This window comes from Mustela putorius, unplaced genomic scaffold (assembly GCF_011764305.1).
Source record: "Mustela putorius furo isolate JIRA1106 unplaced genomic scaffold, ASM1176430v1.1 tig00000174_pilon_pilon_pilon, whole genome shotgun sequence".
NCBI classification, from domain to species: Eukaryota; Metazoa; Chordata; class Mammalia; order Carnivora; family Mustelidae; genus Mustela; species Mustela putorius.
Genome location: NW_025421304.1, coordinates 31,504,038 through 31,521,061, shown reverse-complemented (window position 1 = coordinate 31,521,061; position 17,024 = coordinate 31,504,038). Strand labels below are relative to the sequence as shown.

General features: G+C 44.4%; 1 protein-coding gene across 5 annotated transcripts in view; it reads right to left on the bottom strand.

Annotated features, from left to right (window-relative positions):
• The window catches only part of HYDIN (HYDIN axonemal central pair apparatus protein), a 386,960-nt gene that overhangs the window by 105,162 nt on the left and 264,774 nt on the right, over positions 1-17,024 (bottom strand). For all 5 annotated transcript variants that reach the window (XM_045076288.1, XM_045076287.1, XM_045076290.1 and 2 more), the window contains 10 exons: positions 16,652-16,779; positions 13,803-13,930; positions 13,229-13,365; positions 12,869-12,996; positions 12,541-12,732; positions 12,055-12,204; positions 9,144-9,383; positions 4,243-4,411; positions 1,449-1,628; positions 824-994 (listed from right to left, as the gene is read on the bottom strand). In XM_045076288.1, coding sequence (XP_044932223.1) covers positions 824-994; positions 1,449-1,628; positions 4,243-4,411; positions 9,144-9,383; positions 12,055-12,204; positions 12,541-12,732; positions 12,869-12,996; positions 13,229-13,365; positions 13,803-13,930; positions 16,652-16,779 — 1,623 coding nt within the window. The remainder of the gene's footprint in view (positions 1-823; positions 995-1,448; positions 1,629-4,242; positions 4,412-9,143; positions 9,384-12,054; positions 12,205-12,540; positions 12,733-12,868; positions 12,997-13,228; positions 13,366-13,802; positions 13,931-16,651; positions 16,780-17,024) is intronic.

The following is a 17,024-nucleotide window of genomic DNA, read 5'->3' as shown; positions in this document are numbered from 1 at the left end:
AAGCCCCCTTCCTTCCCTCTCCCCAGTCCCTGGAAACCACCACTCTCCTTCCTGTTTCTACGGGTCTGACTCCTTTAAGTACTTTATATAAGTGGAATCATGCAGCAATTGTCTTTGGGTGATGGTTTCACTCGGTATAATGTCTAAGTGTTCATCCATGTTGCAGCAGGTGTCAGGATTTCCCTCCTTTTTGAGGCTGAGTAATAGCCTATTGGACCACATTTCGTGTTCCCATTCACCTGTCAATGGACAGTGGCGCTGTTTCTAGCTTTTGGCCATTGTGAATAACGCTGCTATGAACAAGGGTGCATGCGGCACTACTTTTAGTGGCAAATTAATTTACTCTACGGATGTACTGAGGCTTAAGTAACCAGTCTTCTGCACTGAATGCTTCAGTTGCTTTCAGTTTTTCATTACCGCAAGCCATGCCGCAGCGCGCAGCCACGCTGTTCATCTTCGTCCGCGTCATTAAATATTTTCCCAAGATAAATTTATAGAAGGAATGTGGCCAGTTCAAAAGATTTGTACATATTTTCCCCTCTCTTTTTAAATGATTTCAGGTCTTGGATTTTTCTTTTATAGTTTAATGTTTTTAAATTATTGAAAGAATATAAGCTCAAACAAGTCAGAGACGTATTAATTAAACATAAGGGGTCCCTGCTCTTTCTCTAACCCTGTATCTCTGACGTTGGCAATTGAGTAGTTTGGGGATAGTCCTGTGGTATATAAATTTCAAATGGAAGAGTCTTTTATTGTCTCAGAAATTACATATGCGACCTTCACCATAAACCCCACAGGGGCAACCCTTCAGGGCCGTGCGTACCGGACAAGGGTGTCCCATGGATGATAATGGCGATGCCTTTCCTGTTCTTGGCTATGCGGCTTTCTGAGGAGATATCAATGCCCAGGTGGCGAGCGATCGCCTTGCTTACTGGGTTGTTCTCCACTTCTCCAACTTCTGTGGAGTGGCTGTCAATGCTCTGTAACTTGTCAGCTGCAAAGTAAAAATACACGTGTGTAAGTAAGTGCATGTGGACACGCCTGGGATTCACACGGTCAGTGGAAAGGGGAACAACTTTTCCTTTCTTCGACGCTTTTGTTTTACAAATCACCTGCTGCAAGTATTCTCACTCCCTCACATGGCAGTGACTTTTTTGGCTAATAGTTTGTCCACAACCGCTAGAGTTGAAATATACTCTCTGACTGTTAACTCTGTTTTGGGGGAATGTGCCCTGCTGAAAAAAAATGATACTAGACATGAGCTGAATTTGCAGCATGACAGGAAATGGCTGAATAAATACGAATGCATATTCATATGCAGAATTAACACCCAGCAGGGCTAGAAGGCTTGCGGGTGCATTGCCGGGAGAAAAGTAAAGAGGAACTGGACAGTCTTCTCAACTCTGCATAGGGAGAACTGTTACCAAAACATTAAAATGCTTGTTTACTTTGAAACATGATTTTTTCCAGGCTCTCCTCATCTTCCTCTTCATCTGGGTAGGTCTTGGACTCGGCCGTGGGAAGGTGCCGCTCTTCGAGGTTGGATGTGACCGAGATCCCTTGGCTCAGTGAGGTCCTCTTTGTACTGGCCGAGGTTCCCAGATCGGACGACAGCCCGTCTTCCTCTTCTGCCCGAGAGCCAAGGATGCAAACACACATGCAGAAGAGTTGGGAGGGGGACAGGGGCGATGGGGACACAAAATGAAAGAGAGATAAAGTGGAGAATCACTGACCCGGTCACCATCACCCTGGACTAGCCAACCCCAAGAAATGAGAACGGCAATCGGTTGGCTATTAAGAACTTTCCCTGCCCAGAGTGTTTCTATATTTTAACATAAAAAAAAAAAAACCCCACAAAAATTATACAGTTGTTTCAGGGAATTTGCAAAATTCAGAAGAGTAGGAATTAGAAAATTCATTGGCAAAAGAGACGGAAAGACAAAGAAATGGTGATTGCAACTGCAATTCATGATGCCAGAACAGGAGAGCTCCAAGTTCTCAGACTGTTCCTTTCTCCTTTTTTCAAAGCTGAACTTGGGATTATAGTGTATATCCCAATTGTAGCCTGTTTTCCCCTTTAACTTGTCATGAACATTTGTCCATGGCCTCGCTAAGAACATCTACCATTTTGCCTGCCCAGTGCCCTCCCCACTGGCACTATCTCACAATTCCAATGGGGGTTTTGGGCTGTGATTGCACAAAATGGTCCCCTCCCCCCCCCCGGGGTGGGGCCAAGACACTGCTCCTGGGAGGCGTGGGGCATTGACACCTAAGGCAGAGAGGTCGGAGCTCCCCTGTGACCGGCCTTGCCGGCCATGGCGTGGAAGCGGGGAGGACAGTCCGCACATGAGAGCAGAGGGAGCAGAGGCTGAGAGAAGCCCTGGGGAAAAGCAGAGTATGCACCTGCCCGGTCCCCTCTGGCCCCCTAGGTCCCTGTTCTCCGCCACCTTTCAGTGGGCCAAATGAAAAAATGAACCTGTCACGGTACTGTTGTAAGGATGGGGACGAGAGGGACAGGGCCCTTCTCTGAGGTCCTGACGCCTTTGTACCTGGCAGCGCCTGCAGCTCTCTACCCCCGTGCCCCCGCCGCCCGCCTCCCTGACAGCGGGTTTGAGTGTCAATATCTGTCCCCCCTCCTCCTTCCTGACCCTGGGGCTCGCAAACACAGGGTCTTGTTTTAGTGATCTGCTTACCACACTTCAGCTCCATTCTTGGAACGTACATCATGGCGGCTTGTTATAGGCTTAATTGGTTCCCCTAAAATTCGTACATTGAAATCCTAATTCTCCAATACCTCAGAATGTGACTGTATTTAAAGTGGCAAATAACGTTAAAATGAGGTCATATGGGGGTCCTATTCCATCCATACTCCAGTATGACTGGTGGTCTTTAAAAGGAGATTTGAACAGACACCCAGAGGGAAGACCATGTCAACACCAGGGGAAGATGGCTAGCTACAAGCCGAGGAAGGAGGTTCAGAAGAAAACCCTGCTGACACCTTGGTCTTAGACACTGAGCCTCCTGTAGTGTGAGAAAACACACTTCTGTTGGTTAAGCCCCCAGTGTGTGGTCTCCATGATGGCACTTCTAGCATCTGAGTACCAATAGTGCTCAATGACATGACCAGGAGAGTGCAGGGAGAGGTCTTCTCTCATCTTTGTCCTAAAAGGGCAAACTAGTATTCTCTGATCAGCTTCCTTGAGAGGCAAAGTAAGCTCAAGGGTGGGACAAAATGGACTTTATTCAGCTCATTCATTTGCTCTCACAGCACATATTTATTGGGCACTAAGATGGGGAACGTGTGATCACTGCCTTTATGGGGATTTCTCATTTGGGGGGGCAGACGGGCACGAAGAAAACAATTACACACACGATGACTGTTACACAGAGAAAGAAAGCGAGTAACAGCAGGGAGCGCACATTTCCGGGATGAGCAGGGAAAGCAGGAAGGAGAAGCATGCATCATGCTACAGGTCATCCAGGAGCCTTGAAGGTCAAGTGCACACAAGGGAGCACCATGGGTGTATGATGGGGTAACTCAGGGACACTGGGCCAGGAAAGGTCACATTATAAGAGCACAGTCAAGCTTTATGATTGGGATTTGGCCTTGAGGACCATGGAGAGCCAACCTCTTCCTTGTGTGAACCCCCACTCCCTACCTCTTTTAGGGCACCAAGCTATACCCTGTGGGATGTGTTACTGCATCACTTGGGCTCACACAGAAGCTATGGAACACTGTGGTTACCACCACGGACTCTGGAGCCAGAGAGATCTGGGCTCGAATCCTGATTCTACCCCTTCAAACTGTGGACTTGGCCTGTCAGTGCTTTAGTTTCTCATCTCTATGTGTAAAGCCCTCAGCACGGGGCTGGGTATCTAGCACATGTTCTTCTATACCTATATGTTATTATCTAAATTAAATTTAATATATCCTGTATTATTGGTTTCAGAGGGAGAATTCAGTGTTCATCAGTTGCATAGAACATCCAGTGCTCATTACTTCAAGTGCCTTCCTTAATGCCTGCACCCAATGTTTTGAGGTCTTAACTCCTCGCTAGACTCTACAGAGAGAACGTACCCCCGTCTCCACTTCCATGCAGCAGGGATGACAGGCCCATTCTGGGAGGGTTAGAAACAAAATCTGTGAGGCGCCTAGCACAGGCCTGGCTGGCCCTGTAGGACGCACGCCTCTGGGGCGCCAGGACGGGGGCTGAAGCCGGGTTCTTGGCACTGAGCTCTCACCGTTTTCCTGGACCAGACTCTCCAGATACTTGGCCTTCATCTGCTCTTCTTTCGACCGCTTCATCTCCTTAAAGTACTCGTACAGCTCTGGGGGCAGCTTGTCCCCCGGAATGCGGGGGGGCAGCAGCAGGGTGCTGTAGGAATCGTAGCCTTTCAGCGTTCGTAAGATCTGCAAGAGAAGGAGGGCCACGGCTGTTGGCTGGCTGGAAGCTTCCTCCTGACAGCCCTCACAGGCTCTGCGGACCCACCTTGTAAGACCTTGGCTCCTGCCTGAGGCAGGGGTGTGTAGCATGGGCCTTCCGGAAGGTCTAATAAGAAAGGCTTGGCCGGGATTCTGGGGATATAAGATCTTGAATTTTGCCCCATTTAAGCCTGGGCATTTCACATGTGGGAGAGGATTTTCCTCTTGTTTTATAAATAACATATACTGTTTTTTTCCCATTGACAAAAGTACAGAGCTCCATTATCCACTCCGAGGGACATGTTCTTGAAAAATCCTGTGGGGAGCAATGTTAGACGAGGAAGGCGGTTGTCTCATAAACAGATGATCCAGGGAAAAACTGGTAAAATGGTATTAAGTATGTGTATGCATGAATGTGTCAGGGGGGAGTGTGGGGTTAGGGAGGGAATGCGTTTTGGGGTTGTTACATGAAATATGGGATGTGCAGTTTAATCTGAATTACAGATAAACAATGAATAATTTTTTTAGTATAAAAATGTCCATGTAAAATATATCCTATGTTTTTTATCTGAAATTCAAATTTAACTGTGTAACTTGTTTTTCTTTCTGCTAAATCTGGTAACCTTAGTGTGTATGTATATTTATAAGACACAGAACAATAGAGTTCTAGAAAGCATTCGCTTCCTATATGGCCTAATTTACGCGAAAACTCTGTTTTGTTGAGTAACCTTTCCTTCTCTAGGATCACTGTTTTTAGTTGTGTGAAAACCACTGTTAAGAAGCTCATTCTAAAATTTATGTGGAAGAATAAAGAGCTAAAAATAGTTGAAATGCCTGAAATTAACATAATCATGTATGTTAATTATACTTGAATATAAAACTGATAAGAAAGAAAGAAAGAGGGAGTGAGTTAGGGCACCTGGGTGGCTCAGGGGGTTAAGCATTTGCCTTCAGCTCAGGTCCTGATCTCAGGGTCCTGGGATCGAGCCCAGTGTTGGGCTCCTTGTGGAGCAGGGAGTCTGCTTCTCCCTCTCCCTCTCAGCGCCCCCCTCGGCTCATGCTTTCTCTTTCTTTCAAATAAATAAATAAAATCTTAAAATAAAAAGAGTGTTAAAACATTAATGAAGAAGAATAAAGAGAGAGGACTGCCCTACTAGATACAAGGACTTTTGAAGGTAGGGTAACAGTCAGTGTGGAAATGATATTGGGGTAGACCAGAGATCATATAGAAAAGAAGGCTTAGAATAGATCCATTCACATATGGCACTTTGATACAGGACAGAGCTGGCATGGCAGGTCAGTGGGGAAAGGAAAGAACATTCCAAAGACTAGGTGATGCAGACACACAAAGGCCTGGCCAGCTTGCTTCAGATGGGGCAATTCTGAAGAGCCGGCCCAGCTCTGGAGCTCCCTGTGGGGTCCACCGAGGTCTCTGCTATAATCCCATCACAGCTCACCTCTCTGACCAGGTCTGCTCGCGTTATTGTTTCCTGGTATTGCTCCCGAGAGTGCTCCTTATGAAGCCTGCCGCATGTCTCAGGGTCTTTGCTTTGCCTTTCCCTTGAACCTGGCACAAAGCAGAGGATGTGGGGCCAACAGAAGCCACTGAGCACTTCATGAATACCTAATGAAAAGACTCCTGTCTACAGGGACAAATTCCCATTCTGAGAGAAACTTCTAGATGCAGAATCTAAATCAGGCAGAGCATAAACACTAGATGTAAAGAAGACAGAAGACAAACAGGTTGAGTTGGGGGATGGTCCCGAGGAAGCAGAACCATCTTAGCCAAGCCATTCCTAATTTCTGACCCACAGACAACATGAGATAACAAACGCTTCTTGTTTTAAGTTGCTAAGCTTGGGAGCAATCTGTTTTGCAGCCGTAGATAACGAATTAATATACAACAAAAAACCAAGCATCAGATTTCATGAGCAGCATAGGAGAAAACGATGAAGCAATGCATTTAAGATATTCAAGTACAAACCAAGCGAAAGGTATTGTATCCAACCAAAACTATCTTCAAGCATAAAGGCTGCAGGTGAATAGTTATACCAGGCATATACCAGCAAATAGCGCTCCCGTGAGCCCCTCCTGAGGAATCCAATGCAGACCACACAGAAGTGACTGGAGAAGTTTCATCACAAGGACTGGGGCTGAACACTGAACACACATAAACACAGAACTAAGACTAAGTGATAGAAAGTAGGTTCTGACATCCTAATGTTGTAAGCTCTGACATGACAGATACGATACAAGAAGCAAAACATGGAGTGAGTGCACGTGACATGATTACCCAGTAAGCATTAATTGAGAAGAATATCATTTTAAGTTAGAGGGTGGTGAGGAGAGAGAAAAAGAGATTAGTAGCTAATTTCATAACTGCTCACAGTAGGGAACTATGAAGCAGTCTCTAACAGGTAGAGTACTAAGGGTATTAGATAAAGGGATAGTTTATACATCCCAGCCTCAAGGTAGCGGAACAGGGCGGAGATGGTAAGAACAGACCCAGCTAGATCAGTGGAACAGAACAGAGATCCAAGTAGACCCAAGTGACCTGTCCAGTGACCTCTGGCAAAGGGGCAAATGCATTGCAATGAGCAAAGATAGTTTTTCCAACAAACCATGCCAGACCTGGACATTCGGATGCAAGAAGCACAAATCTAGATGGGTGGGACATCTTTTGCAAAGCTTAAAATGGATCAAAGGCCTAAATGAAACACATACGGCCATAAAACTCCTAGAATGTGCCTTCAAGAGAAAATCCAGATGACCCTGGGTGTGGTGACAACTTTTTAGAAACACACCAGAGGCAGAGTCCACAAAAATAATAATTGATGAGCTGGACTTTATTAAAATTAAAAACCTCTGCTCTGCAAAAGACAATGTTAAGGGAATGAAAAGACAAGTTATAGAATGGGAGAAAATATTTGCCAAAGATATGTCTGATAAACTTGTTATTCAAAATATGTCAAGAGCTCTTAAGCTGCAACAGAGAGAAAACAAACCACTGGATTAAAAAAATGGGCCAAAGACCTTAACAGACACCTCGCCCAGGAAGACAGATAGATGGCAAATAAGCATATGAACAGATGCTCCACCTCAGAGGTCAGCAGAGAAATGCAAATCGAAACAAGGCAGGCTACATACCTATCAGAATGGCCCACACCCGAAACACTGACAACATCTACTGCCGATGAGAATGTGAAACAACTGGAACATTCACTCACTGCTGGTGGGAAAGCAAGATGGTCAACCACTTTGGAAGACTCTCTGGCAGTTTCTTATTAAAACTAAACATACTCTTAACGCACGATCCAGCAATTGTGCTACTTGGTACTTGTCCAAAGGAGATAAAAATTTATGTCCACACAAAAATCTGTACATGGATGTTGACAGCAGCTTTATTTATAATTGTCCAAACTGAGAAACCACCAAGATGTCCTGCAGTAGGTCAGTGGATAAAAAAACTGCAATGTCCAGACCATGCAATATTATTTAGTATTAAAAAAAAGAGCTATCAAGCTATGGAGGAAACTTATATGTATATTAGTAAATGAAAGAAGCCCATCTGAAAAGGTATGCTGTATGACTGCAATTATATGACATTTTAGAAAAGGCCAAACTATGAGGGTAGTCAAAGGATCAATGGTTGCCGGGGGTTGGGAAGAGGGAGGGATGAGTAGGAGAACACAGAGGATTTTTAGGGCAGTGAAAATACTCTGTATGATACTGTAATGGTAGATACATGGTCATTAGACATTTGTCCAAATCTACAGAATGTACAACACCAAGAGTGAACTCAAACGTAAACTGTGCATTTTGGGTGATTATGATATATCAATGTAGATTCATCAATTGTAACAATTGTAACATGTCGGAGATGTTGATAATAAGAGGAAAGTATGTATGTGTGGGGGTCAGGGTTATATGGGAGATCTCTGTAACTTCCCCCTCAATTTTGCTGTGAACTTAAAACTGCTCTAAAAAAATTTTTTTTAAAAAGTACATGGAGGGGCGCCTGGGTGGCTCAGTGGATTAAGCCGCTGCCTTCGGCTCAGGTCATGATCTCAGTGTCCTGGGATCGAGCCCCGCATCGGGCTCTTTGCTCAGCGGGAGCCTGCTTCTCTCTCTCTCTCTGCCTGACTCTCCGCCTACTTGTGATCTCTCTCTCTGTCAAATAAGTAAATAAAATCTTTAAAAAAAAAAAAAAAAAAGAAACTTTATAAAAAAAAAATAAATAAATAAAAAGTACATGGAGGAACAATTGGAAAAAATGTAGCCCAGAACAAACAGAAAAAAAAAAAGTGGCAGATTTAAGCCCTAAAATTAATTTTATTAAATGTAAATGGTCTAAATATACCAATTAAAGACAGAGACTACCAGAATATATATATTTTTAAAAACCCGATTACATACTGTCAACAAGAAACTCACTTCAAATACAATGATTGCTGCTTACATTCTTTACAGTTTGAATTTTAACCATGAGCAATAATTAGTTTTTCAATTAGTTGTTTAAAATGTGTCATGAGATCACAAAGAAGCAACAAATTCTAATCACAGCAAGGGAAGGAGGTCAAGGAAGGCTACAAAGTGATATTTAAATGACAAGGAAGTGGCAAAGGTCAGGAGGATGTTGTCCACATCAGGGAAAGTCACCAGTACAGGGTAGGGCTCAGCATGGGGAGGAAAATGAAATTTGGTTTTGGCCTCTGCTCACCTTCTCTTCTAAGAGATACTGCTGGTCAAATTCTAAGGAGTAAAACTCAATGGGAAAGCTGCAGGGATTCTTCACCACCACCTCACCCTCGTCTCCAGGTGCATAAGGCAGCAGAGGCCCCAGCTCCAGAACCGAAGGACTAAATTCCAATCGTGGCTCTAGACCTTGCCCCTGTGCCAGGAGCATAAGCTTCTGAGCACTCTGGGAAATCTGGAACACCAGGGTTTGGCTGTAGAATTTCTGGAAGACATAAAAACAGAATAAGCATCTTAACTTTGTTTTTTTGTCACATGCAATGTAAACCTGGAAACCAGGTGGGGACAAAACTGATGCTACTGACATTAAGAGAGGACATTTTTTTATGTAAAATTGCATGAGAACAATTTATAATTCTGCATTAATACTGGGTATCCAGCATGCCTGGCATTGTGCCAAGTGCTTCATCACTCATAGAAGGCCCCTTGGATGCCACACTCATCCTTCAGACTCTCCACTGTCTGTACCTCTGCTCTCATGTCATGGGCCCTGCTGCATGCAGGCAGGGCAGGGCAGAAGTACTGGGATTAACATCTTCTAGAAGCAATCCTCAACCAGTGACTAAGGAACTACCACTCAAACACCTCAGTTTCCTTGCTCCTGGGAAGGGGTAGTTCTGAAATGTGCATTTTGTCCATTTCCTCAGAGTATCCCAGTAGGATTATGTTCCAGTCTCCAAGGCAGCTGGCTCACTCGCACACCCTATTAGCTGCCTTCTCTTCCCTGACCACCTTTTACTTCTCCATCAGTGTTTCCTGCACTTCTCAGTTAATCTGCTTGCACTTGAATCCTTGTCTCCAAGTCTGTTTCTGGTAGATTCTGAATGAACATATTTCTGTTATTTGAAAATACAGTTAAGCGGCGGGTCAGGGATGGTCAGGGGGGCATTCAGTTTATCAGATATAATTACAGTCTGAATACCAATTGATAGGGATAGCAACTATCCTAATCTTGTTTTACTAGGGAACCTATTAAAAATGTGGATCCAAAGGCCCATCCCTAGAGATCCTGACTTGACAGGGAGAGGGAAAGACTGGGAAATCCGCATTTTTAACCACATGCCCAGGTCATTCTGATATAGTTAAGCTCATGACTTGGGTTTGGAGAGCTTCACAATTTGAAGAGTTTCTAAGAATCTTAGCTCAAGAAGGAAAAATCAGATGGATAGAATGTGGATGGACATAGATTCACACCCACAAAATATTGTTGGAGACAATAAGAAAATGAATTATTGGCTAAAAGGTTTTTTTATGTAACTATGGACTTAGCACCTTTTGATCCAAACTTCTATATTTTGATTGCTTTTTATGGAAATATTTCTAAGACATTTTATTCATTTCCTTGTTTTCTAACGGAGTATTCTGAACATCTGGTATAACATCTGTGATTTCTCCTGTGGTGCCGATGCTGAAGGAGACAGAGATGTGGACTGTGTGAGTTGCAAGGCTAATCAATTTCTTGCATATTGCCAATAAATTGCTCTCCCACTTGGTGGAAACACTTTATTAACTTTGACCCGTTCTAACTCAATGTTTATGGAGCACCTGAATAGATCTATTTTTTAAAATTTATTTACTGATATGTCCCTCTTTTAGTTAAGTACCACAAATCTTGGCAACCCTGATAATAAAACCCCTAAAAGTCTTAAGACTCTAAGAATGACAAACATATTAATTCTCTTTTCTTTTCAAAGACAGGGTTGGGGAGATTTTGATAATGAAAGAAGCAGGGGTTTTATTTTAGAATCAGATATGAAGTCACTCGCTTTTCTTCTTTCTCTCTGTAGACTCTACAGCATTTCTTCAAAGCATTTCCATTACCAGGAAAATGGGCGTTAACTGTAGGCGTTCTATAAAACCTACATCGATTTTCTTCTTTTAAAAGAATAAATGAGAGAAAGCCATCTCCCTAATGCCTTCAGCTTTGAGCACAAGTCTTTACAGGGTAACCCCTTGAGATCCTCTCTGGCTGGAGGATTTTATTTTTACTCTGTTTCTTTGCTAGGAGTAGCTTTGTGTTAATGGTATTCAAAAAAGAAATGCCTACAAGGCCCAGGGAGTACATCCACCGGGAAGTACTTCTTATTATTCCAACGACCAATGATAATAGTAAATAGTTATTGAGATACTTACTATGTAGAGAGCCTTTTGCTGTGCGTTTTATTCATATTAATTCATTTAATCTTCAAAATAACCCTAGGAAGTAGGTATGGCCGGTTGATACTGTCTTAACTGAAACCCTACAAGCGAGCAGCTTTCAAATTCAGATTTTTAAAAGGTAAACATAATGTACAGACTCTCTGTTATATAATATCCTCCACGGGGGCTGGGGAGGTCCCCTAAAAATCAGACACTAATATTTCCACAGTTGCAATGTTTGAGTCCATAAACTAAGTTGATAAATAAAGGTTAAGTAGTCTCCTGTCAGTTCAGATGAGGTTTCTTCCACCAAATGAGTTTGGGTCTGAAACTTATGAAATTTTTCCCCCTGGTTTCCAGAGCTTATTGGATTTTAGAATTGCAATAGGGGATTTTTGACATGTGATATTATTTTTCATTTTATCTATGAGCAGACTGAGGTTTAGAGGCGAAGAGATTACTCAAAGCTGCACAGCCTCCAAGTGCAGAAGCAGAAGGCCACTCACCCAGGTCTGCCGATAAAAGCTGACATGCTAGATAGATCCGATTCTGGAGTTGGTGCTCTTAACTACCGGGTCACACGGCTCCTACATGAAGCAAGTACTTAATGTCCTTATCACAATGCCAAAGCCAAGGTCACTCAGATTCCCTGGACACCAGCCTCAACAAGTGGGCCTTGGAGGAAAGCTCAAAAAACCCCAAAAGTCTGAATGGGACCACATTTCTTTAAAGCTTACCTCTTCTTTAGGCATGAATTTCACTTGCACATTGGACCTCTCCCCAGGATCCAAGACCCCAGACATGGGCTGGATCTCAAAGATGCGTGTCTTTGGCTTTAATTCAGCATGGAGTTTCCGTCTTAAGTATTTTGGCATGTGTTTCTCCAGCTGGTTAACAGATATTAGACAATTAGATCATCTACTATGGAAAACAGATTTATTCCATACTCCACTCAGTCAGCCTACATTTACTGAGGCCCTCCCAGCTGTCAGGGAATGGGTAGATACCAGGGCTATAGAGATAAGTAAGACATCCCCCAGACAGCATGGCCTGGGAAGTCCTTGAATGCAGGGCTAAGTGCTTAGATCGCATTTAGGAAGCAGCGGTTGCCACTATAGGTCTCGAGCCGAAGACTGAAATAATGGAAGTGTGAAGGTCTCGAATCATGATTCTGGCCAAAATGGAGATGGAAGAAGCAGACTGATGGGCCACAACCCGTTTACCTTGTTAACTGGCTTATAGCTGTGGACGAACCATTCACAAGGGACTTGGAGAGGATTAGAAAACTGAACAGTTTCCACGAGGCACTGTCCACACTGAACTGTGGCAAACTCCACTTTCCCACAAGACAGTGTCATAGTGGGAATGGTCACCTTGGCTTGGAGACAGATGTGAACTGTTGGCCCTCCGACCACCTAGAACAGGCATAAAGCTGGTGTTACCACGTGGCATGGGGTTGGGAGAAGACTTGGGGCTCTGAAGTGGTAACTGGCTCATTCTCGGGGTAACGGTAGCCGGGGATGACAAGCTGGACCCTGCATTGTGTCGTACCTTGATGGGTAAGATGACCTCTTTGTTTCCAACAGGAAGACTGGCTCCTTGTGGGTCAAATTTGATTTCAAATGTTTCCGTTTCACAGTAAGGGAGATTCTTTACACGATCTAACTCAGTACTAAAGCCTAGACCGAGATAAACATTTCTTTGTGAGAAAGAGAAAGAGAAAACAAGCGCTGCCATAGGTAGAGTCCTTCTGGGGGCAGGATGACCGTTTCAAGTCTCAGTTAATGGGGCCAAGAATTCTTTCAGATGATCCCAGAAAAAACATGAACACAATTCTAGCAGAACAGTACAGCTGGGCACCTTGTTAGAAATGACAAGGGCAAGAGGAAAAGGTCTCCCTAGCTTGGTTACCTGTATCATGAAGGACACGCTTTTCTGCATGGAAGGACACTGGGAAGTGACTGGTGTTGGTGATCTTGATGATATGTGTCCGGACGTCACCAAGGATGATGTAGCCAAAATCCAGGATATACTCTGGCAGCTGGACTCTGAAACATTTAACGATCTCTCTTTACCAGTCACTTTTCCAAAACAGAGATTGTGCTGTTCTCTTCTACCTCTTGTCACAATTTTGTCTTTGGGGATGGAGAAGAACCACCCTCCAGAGAGAAGACTAGCAACAAGAAGCTCCCCCACGCCCAGGAGTCCATACTGCTGTTTCAGTCATTATCTCAAAACACATTCGCCCTAGGCCCTCATGAACCTGAAACTTCCCAGCCTCTCCATTAGGCAAAGCCAGAGGTTTCTGTCTTTCAGAGGCACAGACCTTCCTGGTTGTCTGGATGCTGGAGGATGGCAGATACAGGAGGTGAGTAGATATCATTTCTAGATGACCAACCATTAATTAACTCAGGCTGCACTCTGATGGGTTACACCGTTTGCTCTGATGCCCTCTGAAACAAGCCCCAAACAGAACGACACTCACTTGGCTAGTTTTTGACGACTCCGATAGCTCAGGTCATCTGTGGAATCGGGGATAATTGTTTTCTGATGTTCTATGGCGTAGCCTTGGACTATAAGTCGCTCTACCTCCATTTGGAGCTGAGGACTTAACTGGAGTAGGAGAGAACAGCAAGTGAGAAAATTCTTCTAGAACATGCATTCTCAATGGGGCAAATCATCTCTAAGAGGGAAAGAATTGCTTCATGGAAGGGGGGGGATGAAAAAATTTTAGATATTATAGTGATTTGTGGCCTTCCAAAGGGCCACAACACATAAACAGATATACAGTGTATCTGTGGTATTGCAGTTTCCATGGGGGTGGTGGAGGGGGCGGTAAACAGGCATGTCCACACCATGGAATTGTCCTCAATAATGGAAAGGAAAGAACTAGCGATATTGATGGATCTCAAGGGCATGACACTCAATGAAAAAGGTTACACACTGAATGATTCTCTTTACATAACATTCTTGAAATAATGAAAGTACAGAAACAGAGAACTACAGTGGTTGCCACGGGTAAGGGAAAGGAGATTGAGGGTGGTTATGAAGAAGTGGCTTGTAAGGCCAAACGCAAATGAAAGATAAGAGGTTGAATTCTCCCTGTTGAAAATAAGGGGAGAGACTTCTTACCACTCCCTTTTCTTAGGACAAATTGCTTCAAAAGCTTGTGAGTTCTTTCTGTTTTTCTGAAATACATATAGATCTTCTTAAAGCCTACATAAGACTCTGGTCAGCTTTATAACCCAGCAGGGTCTTCCTTAAGGCCCTGGAAACCTTCTCTTCAAAATGTGATCATCAGGTAAGACAGAGGCCCCACCTCCCAGTTTCTGTGAGAGTCTAGGAGCCCGATTTCAGAGGGCTCTAGCCTGCAAGCACGAGAGGTTTCCCTCTGGATAAATCCGACTTTCTAGCACAGAGGGTCGCCCTGATTACCATGTGAATTCAGGATGAATGATGTATGACAGGTGGTGCCGTCAAGTTCTCTTACTTGAGGACTAGTTATAGTTAGTTATAGTTCTTACTTAAGGGCTAGTTAGTGTTTACCTCGAGAACATGTATATAAGAGGTCATATGTTTGGTTATATAAAAGGCTGAAATTTCTTTCTGTCTTTGCAATCTCTTAGTGGACGGTCTAGAATGTGGATCACATCCTGGTTTAAGGCTTATTCAACAATAAAATTGGTTTTTTTTCCTCTTCTCCCTCTGTGGGGAGATTCTCTGGGTTGGAAGGAGATTTTGTTTTTAATTCTATTTCCTCAAGCACAAGGGATATTTGTGGTGGTGGAACAGTTCTGTACCCTAATTGTGGTAGGGGTGACAAACCTACATGTACAAAAAAATTACGTGGAACCACACGCACAAAGGAGCGCAAATCAAATGGAAATCTGATACGCTCTGTGGCTTGTACTGACGACCATTTCCTGGTTTTCATATTGTGGTACCATGTCTTACAAGTTATGTAAGATGTTACCTTTGGGGAAAATAGTTTCTCTTTGGCCACATCCTGTGAATCTATAGATATTGCAAAATAAAAAATTAAAAAAATTTTATTGTCAAAGTGTTCAAAGAGTTTTTTTTATTTTTTAAATATAATAAGACTATTTCATGGGGGAGAGGGTTAGGAAAAAAAAATGTCCTGGGAGGTGAGAGTGAAAAAAGGCTGAGAAATACTGTTCTCGAAGACTCACACCTTAGGTATGGGGCCAGGCGGGAAGGTTCATGTGTGGAGGGGCCCATGATGAGACCAAGCGACGCGGTGAGCTGCTGGGAGAGGCGCATGTGTCACACCGACAGGTGTGTCCAGTCATCTCGACGCAAGCAAAGCCCACCCCGTTCTTGTTCGGAGCCAGGAGAGGTGGCCCCGCTACTTTGGGCCGGAGGATGAGTTCGCTCTGCCGGGGCCTTCAGCCGGTTCTCAGGAGCCCCAGCCTGGAAGTGGAGGGGCCGCCAGAGATGGCGGGGCTAAGGCTCCGCTGAGGAGCCACCCAGCAATGCTGTGAGCAGAGTGGAGACGTGCTGCCTTTATTTACAAGGGCACAAGGGCACAAGGGCAGCCTGTATTTACAAGCTGGGTCACTCTCTCCCTCAAAAGACCAATTCCTGGCTGGGCTCCCACCTCGAAGGCACCATGCTAAACCTCTTTGCCTGCTCCTGCCCCTACTAAGCTGCTGGAGACCAGAGGCTCTACTCTGGATCGATGCTCTCCCTTGCTCACTCGGTCCACTTCCCGGGAAATCTCACCCTTTCCTGTGATCACAATGACCATCTGGTGACTCAGAGCACTTTCTCCAGCCTCTCTCTCTCCTCAGGTCCCGAGTTTCCCATCTCCTTGGGTCACCTCTGCCTCACCCCCACATCCAACCAGTCCCTAATCACTGATCATTCCACCTCCAGAGTGTTCCTTGAAACTACCAGAGTCTCCCTACCTCCTGTGTCATCACCCTTGTTGACATGACCACCACCTCTCATTTAGAGTTACCCCATCAGCTTCTAAGAAACTGAGCACACCTCAGCACATCTGTTCCCATCCTCTGCAGGCCCCTGAGAGCTTCTCGGAGCTCCACAGGGCAGCCAGAGAGATTTTTTAAAGATGCAAATCTGATTACCCAAGGCTCCACTTGAAACACTTCAGTGACTTGCTGTTGCCCTCAGAATAAAGTCCGAAACCCTTAACAGGTTCCCCAGGGGACCCCTTTCCTTTCCCCCTTCCTTGCCCTAGTCACATCTTTTTCTCCTTTCTGTTTCTCAGAGATCCCATGTCCTTCTTGCCCCTGGGCCTTTGCGCCTCCTGTTCTGCCACAGTCATCCTGTGTAGGGTGAAGCGAGTCTTACCTCCAAAGATTCATCCTCAGACATTTCCTCAGTTGTCTCCAAGTGAATGAGTAGTTCATGCTTCTTGTGGTGCTCTTTTTCTAGGTTTTTTCTGGCTTGATTCAAAAAGGTTTCATATTTCTCATTTCCTGTGGGATTGGAAGGAGAAGGAAACAACGATGATTGGCGATCTCGGAGTCATGCCTAAAACACAGACTGTCAGCTCAGGGTGCATAGAGTGAGAAGGGAAGTGAACTTTTTGGTGCTTCGTCTGCCAGGTTTTCTCTGCCTCAGAGGGTGATGTAGTTTGTGAGTGAGTTCAGTTTGTGTCAGAAATCCCATGGAGAGGGGCGCCTGGGTGGCTCAGTGGGTTAAAGCCTCTGCCTTCTGCACA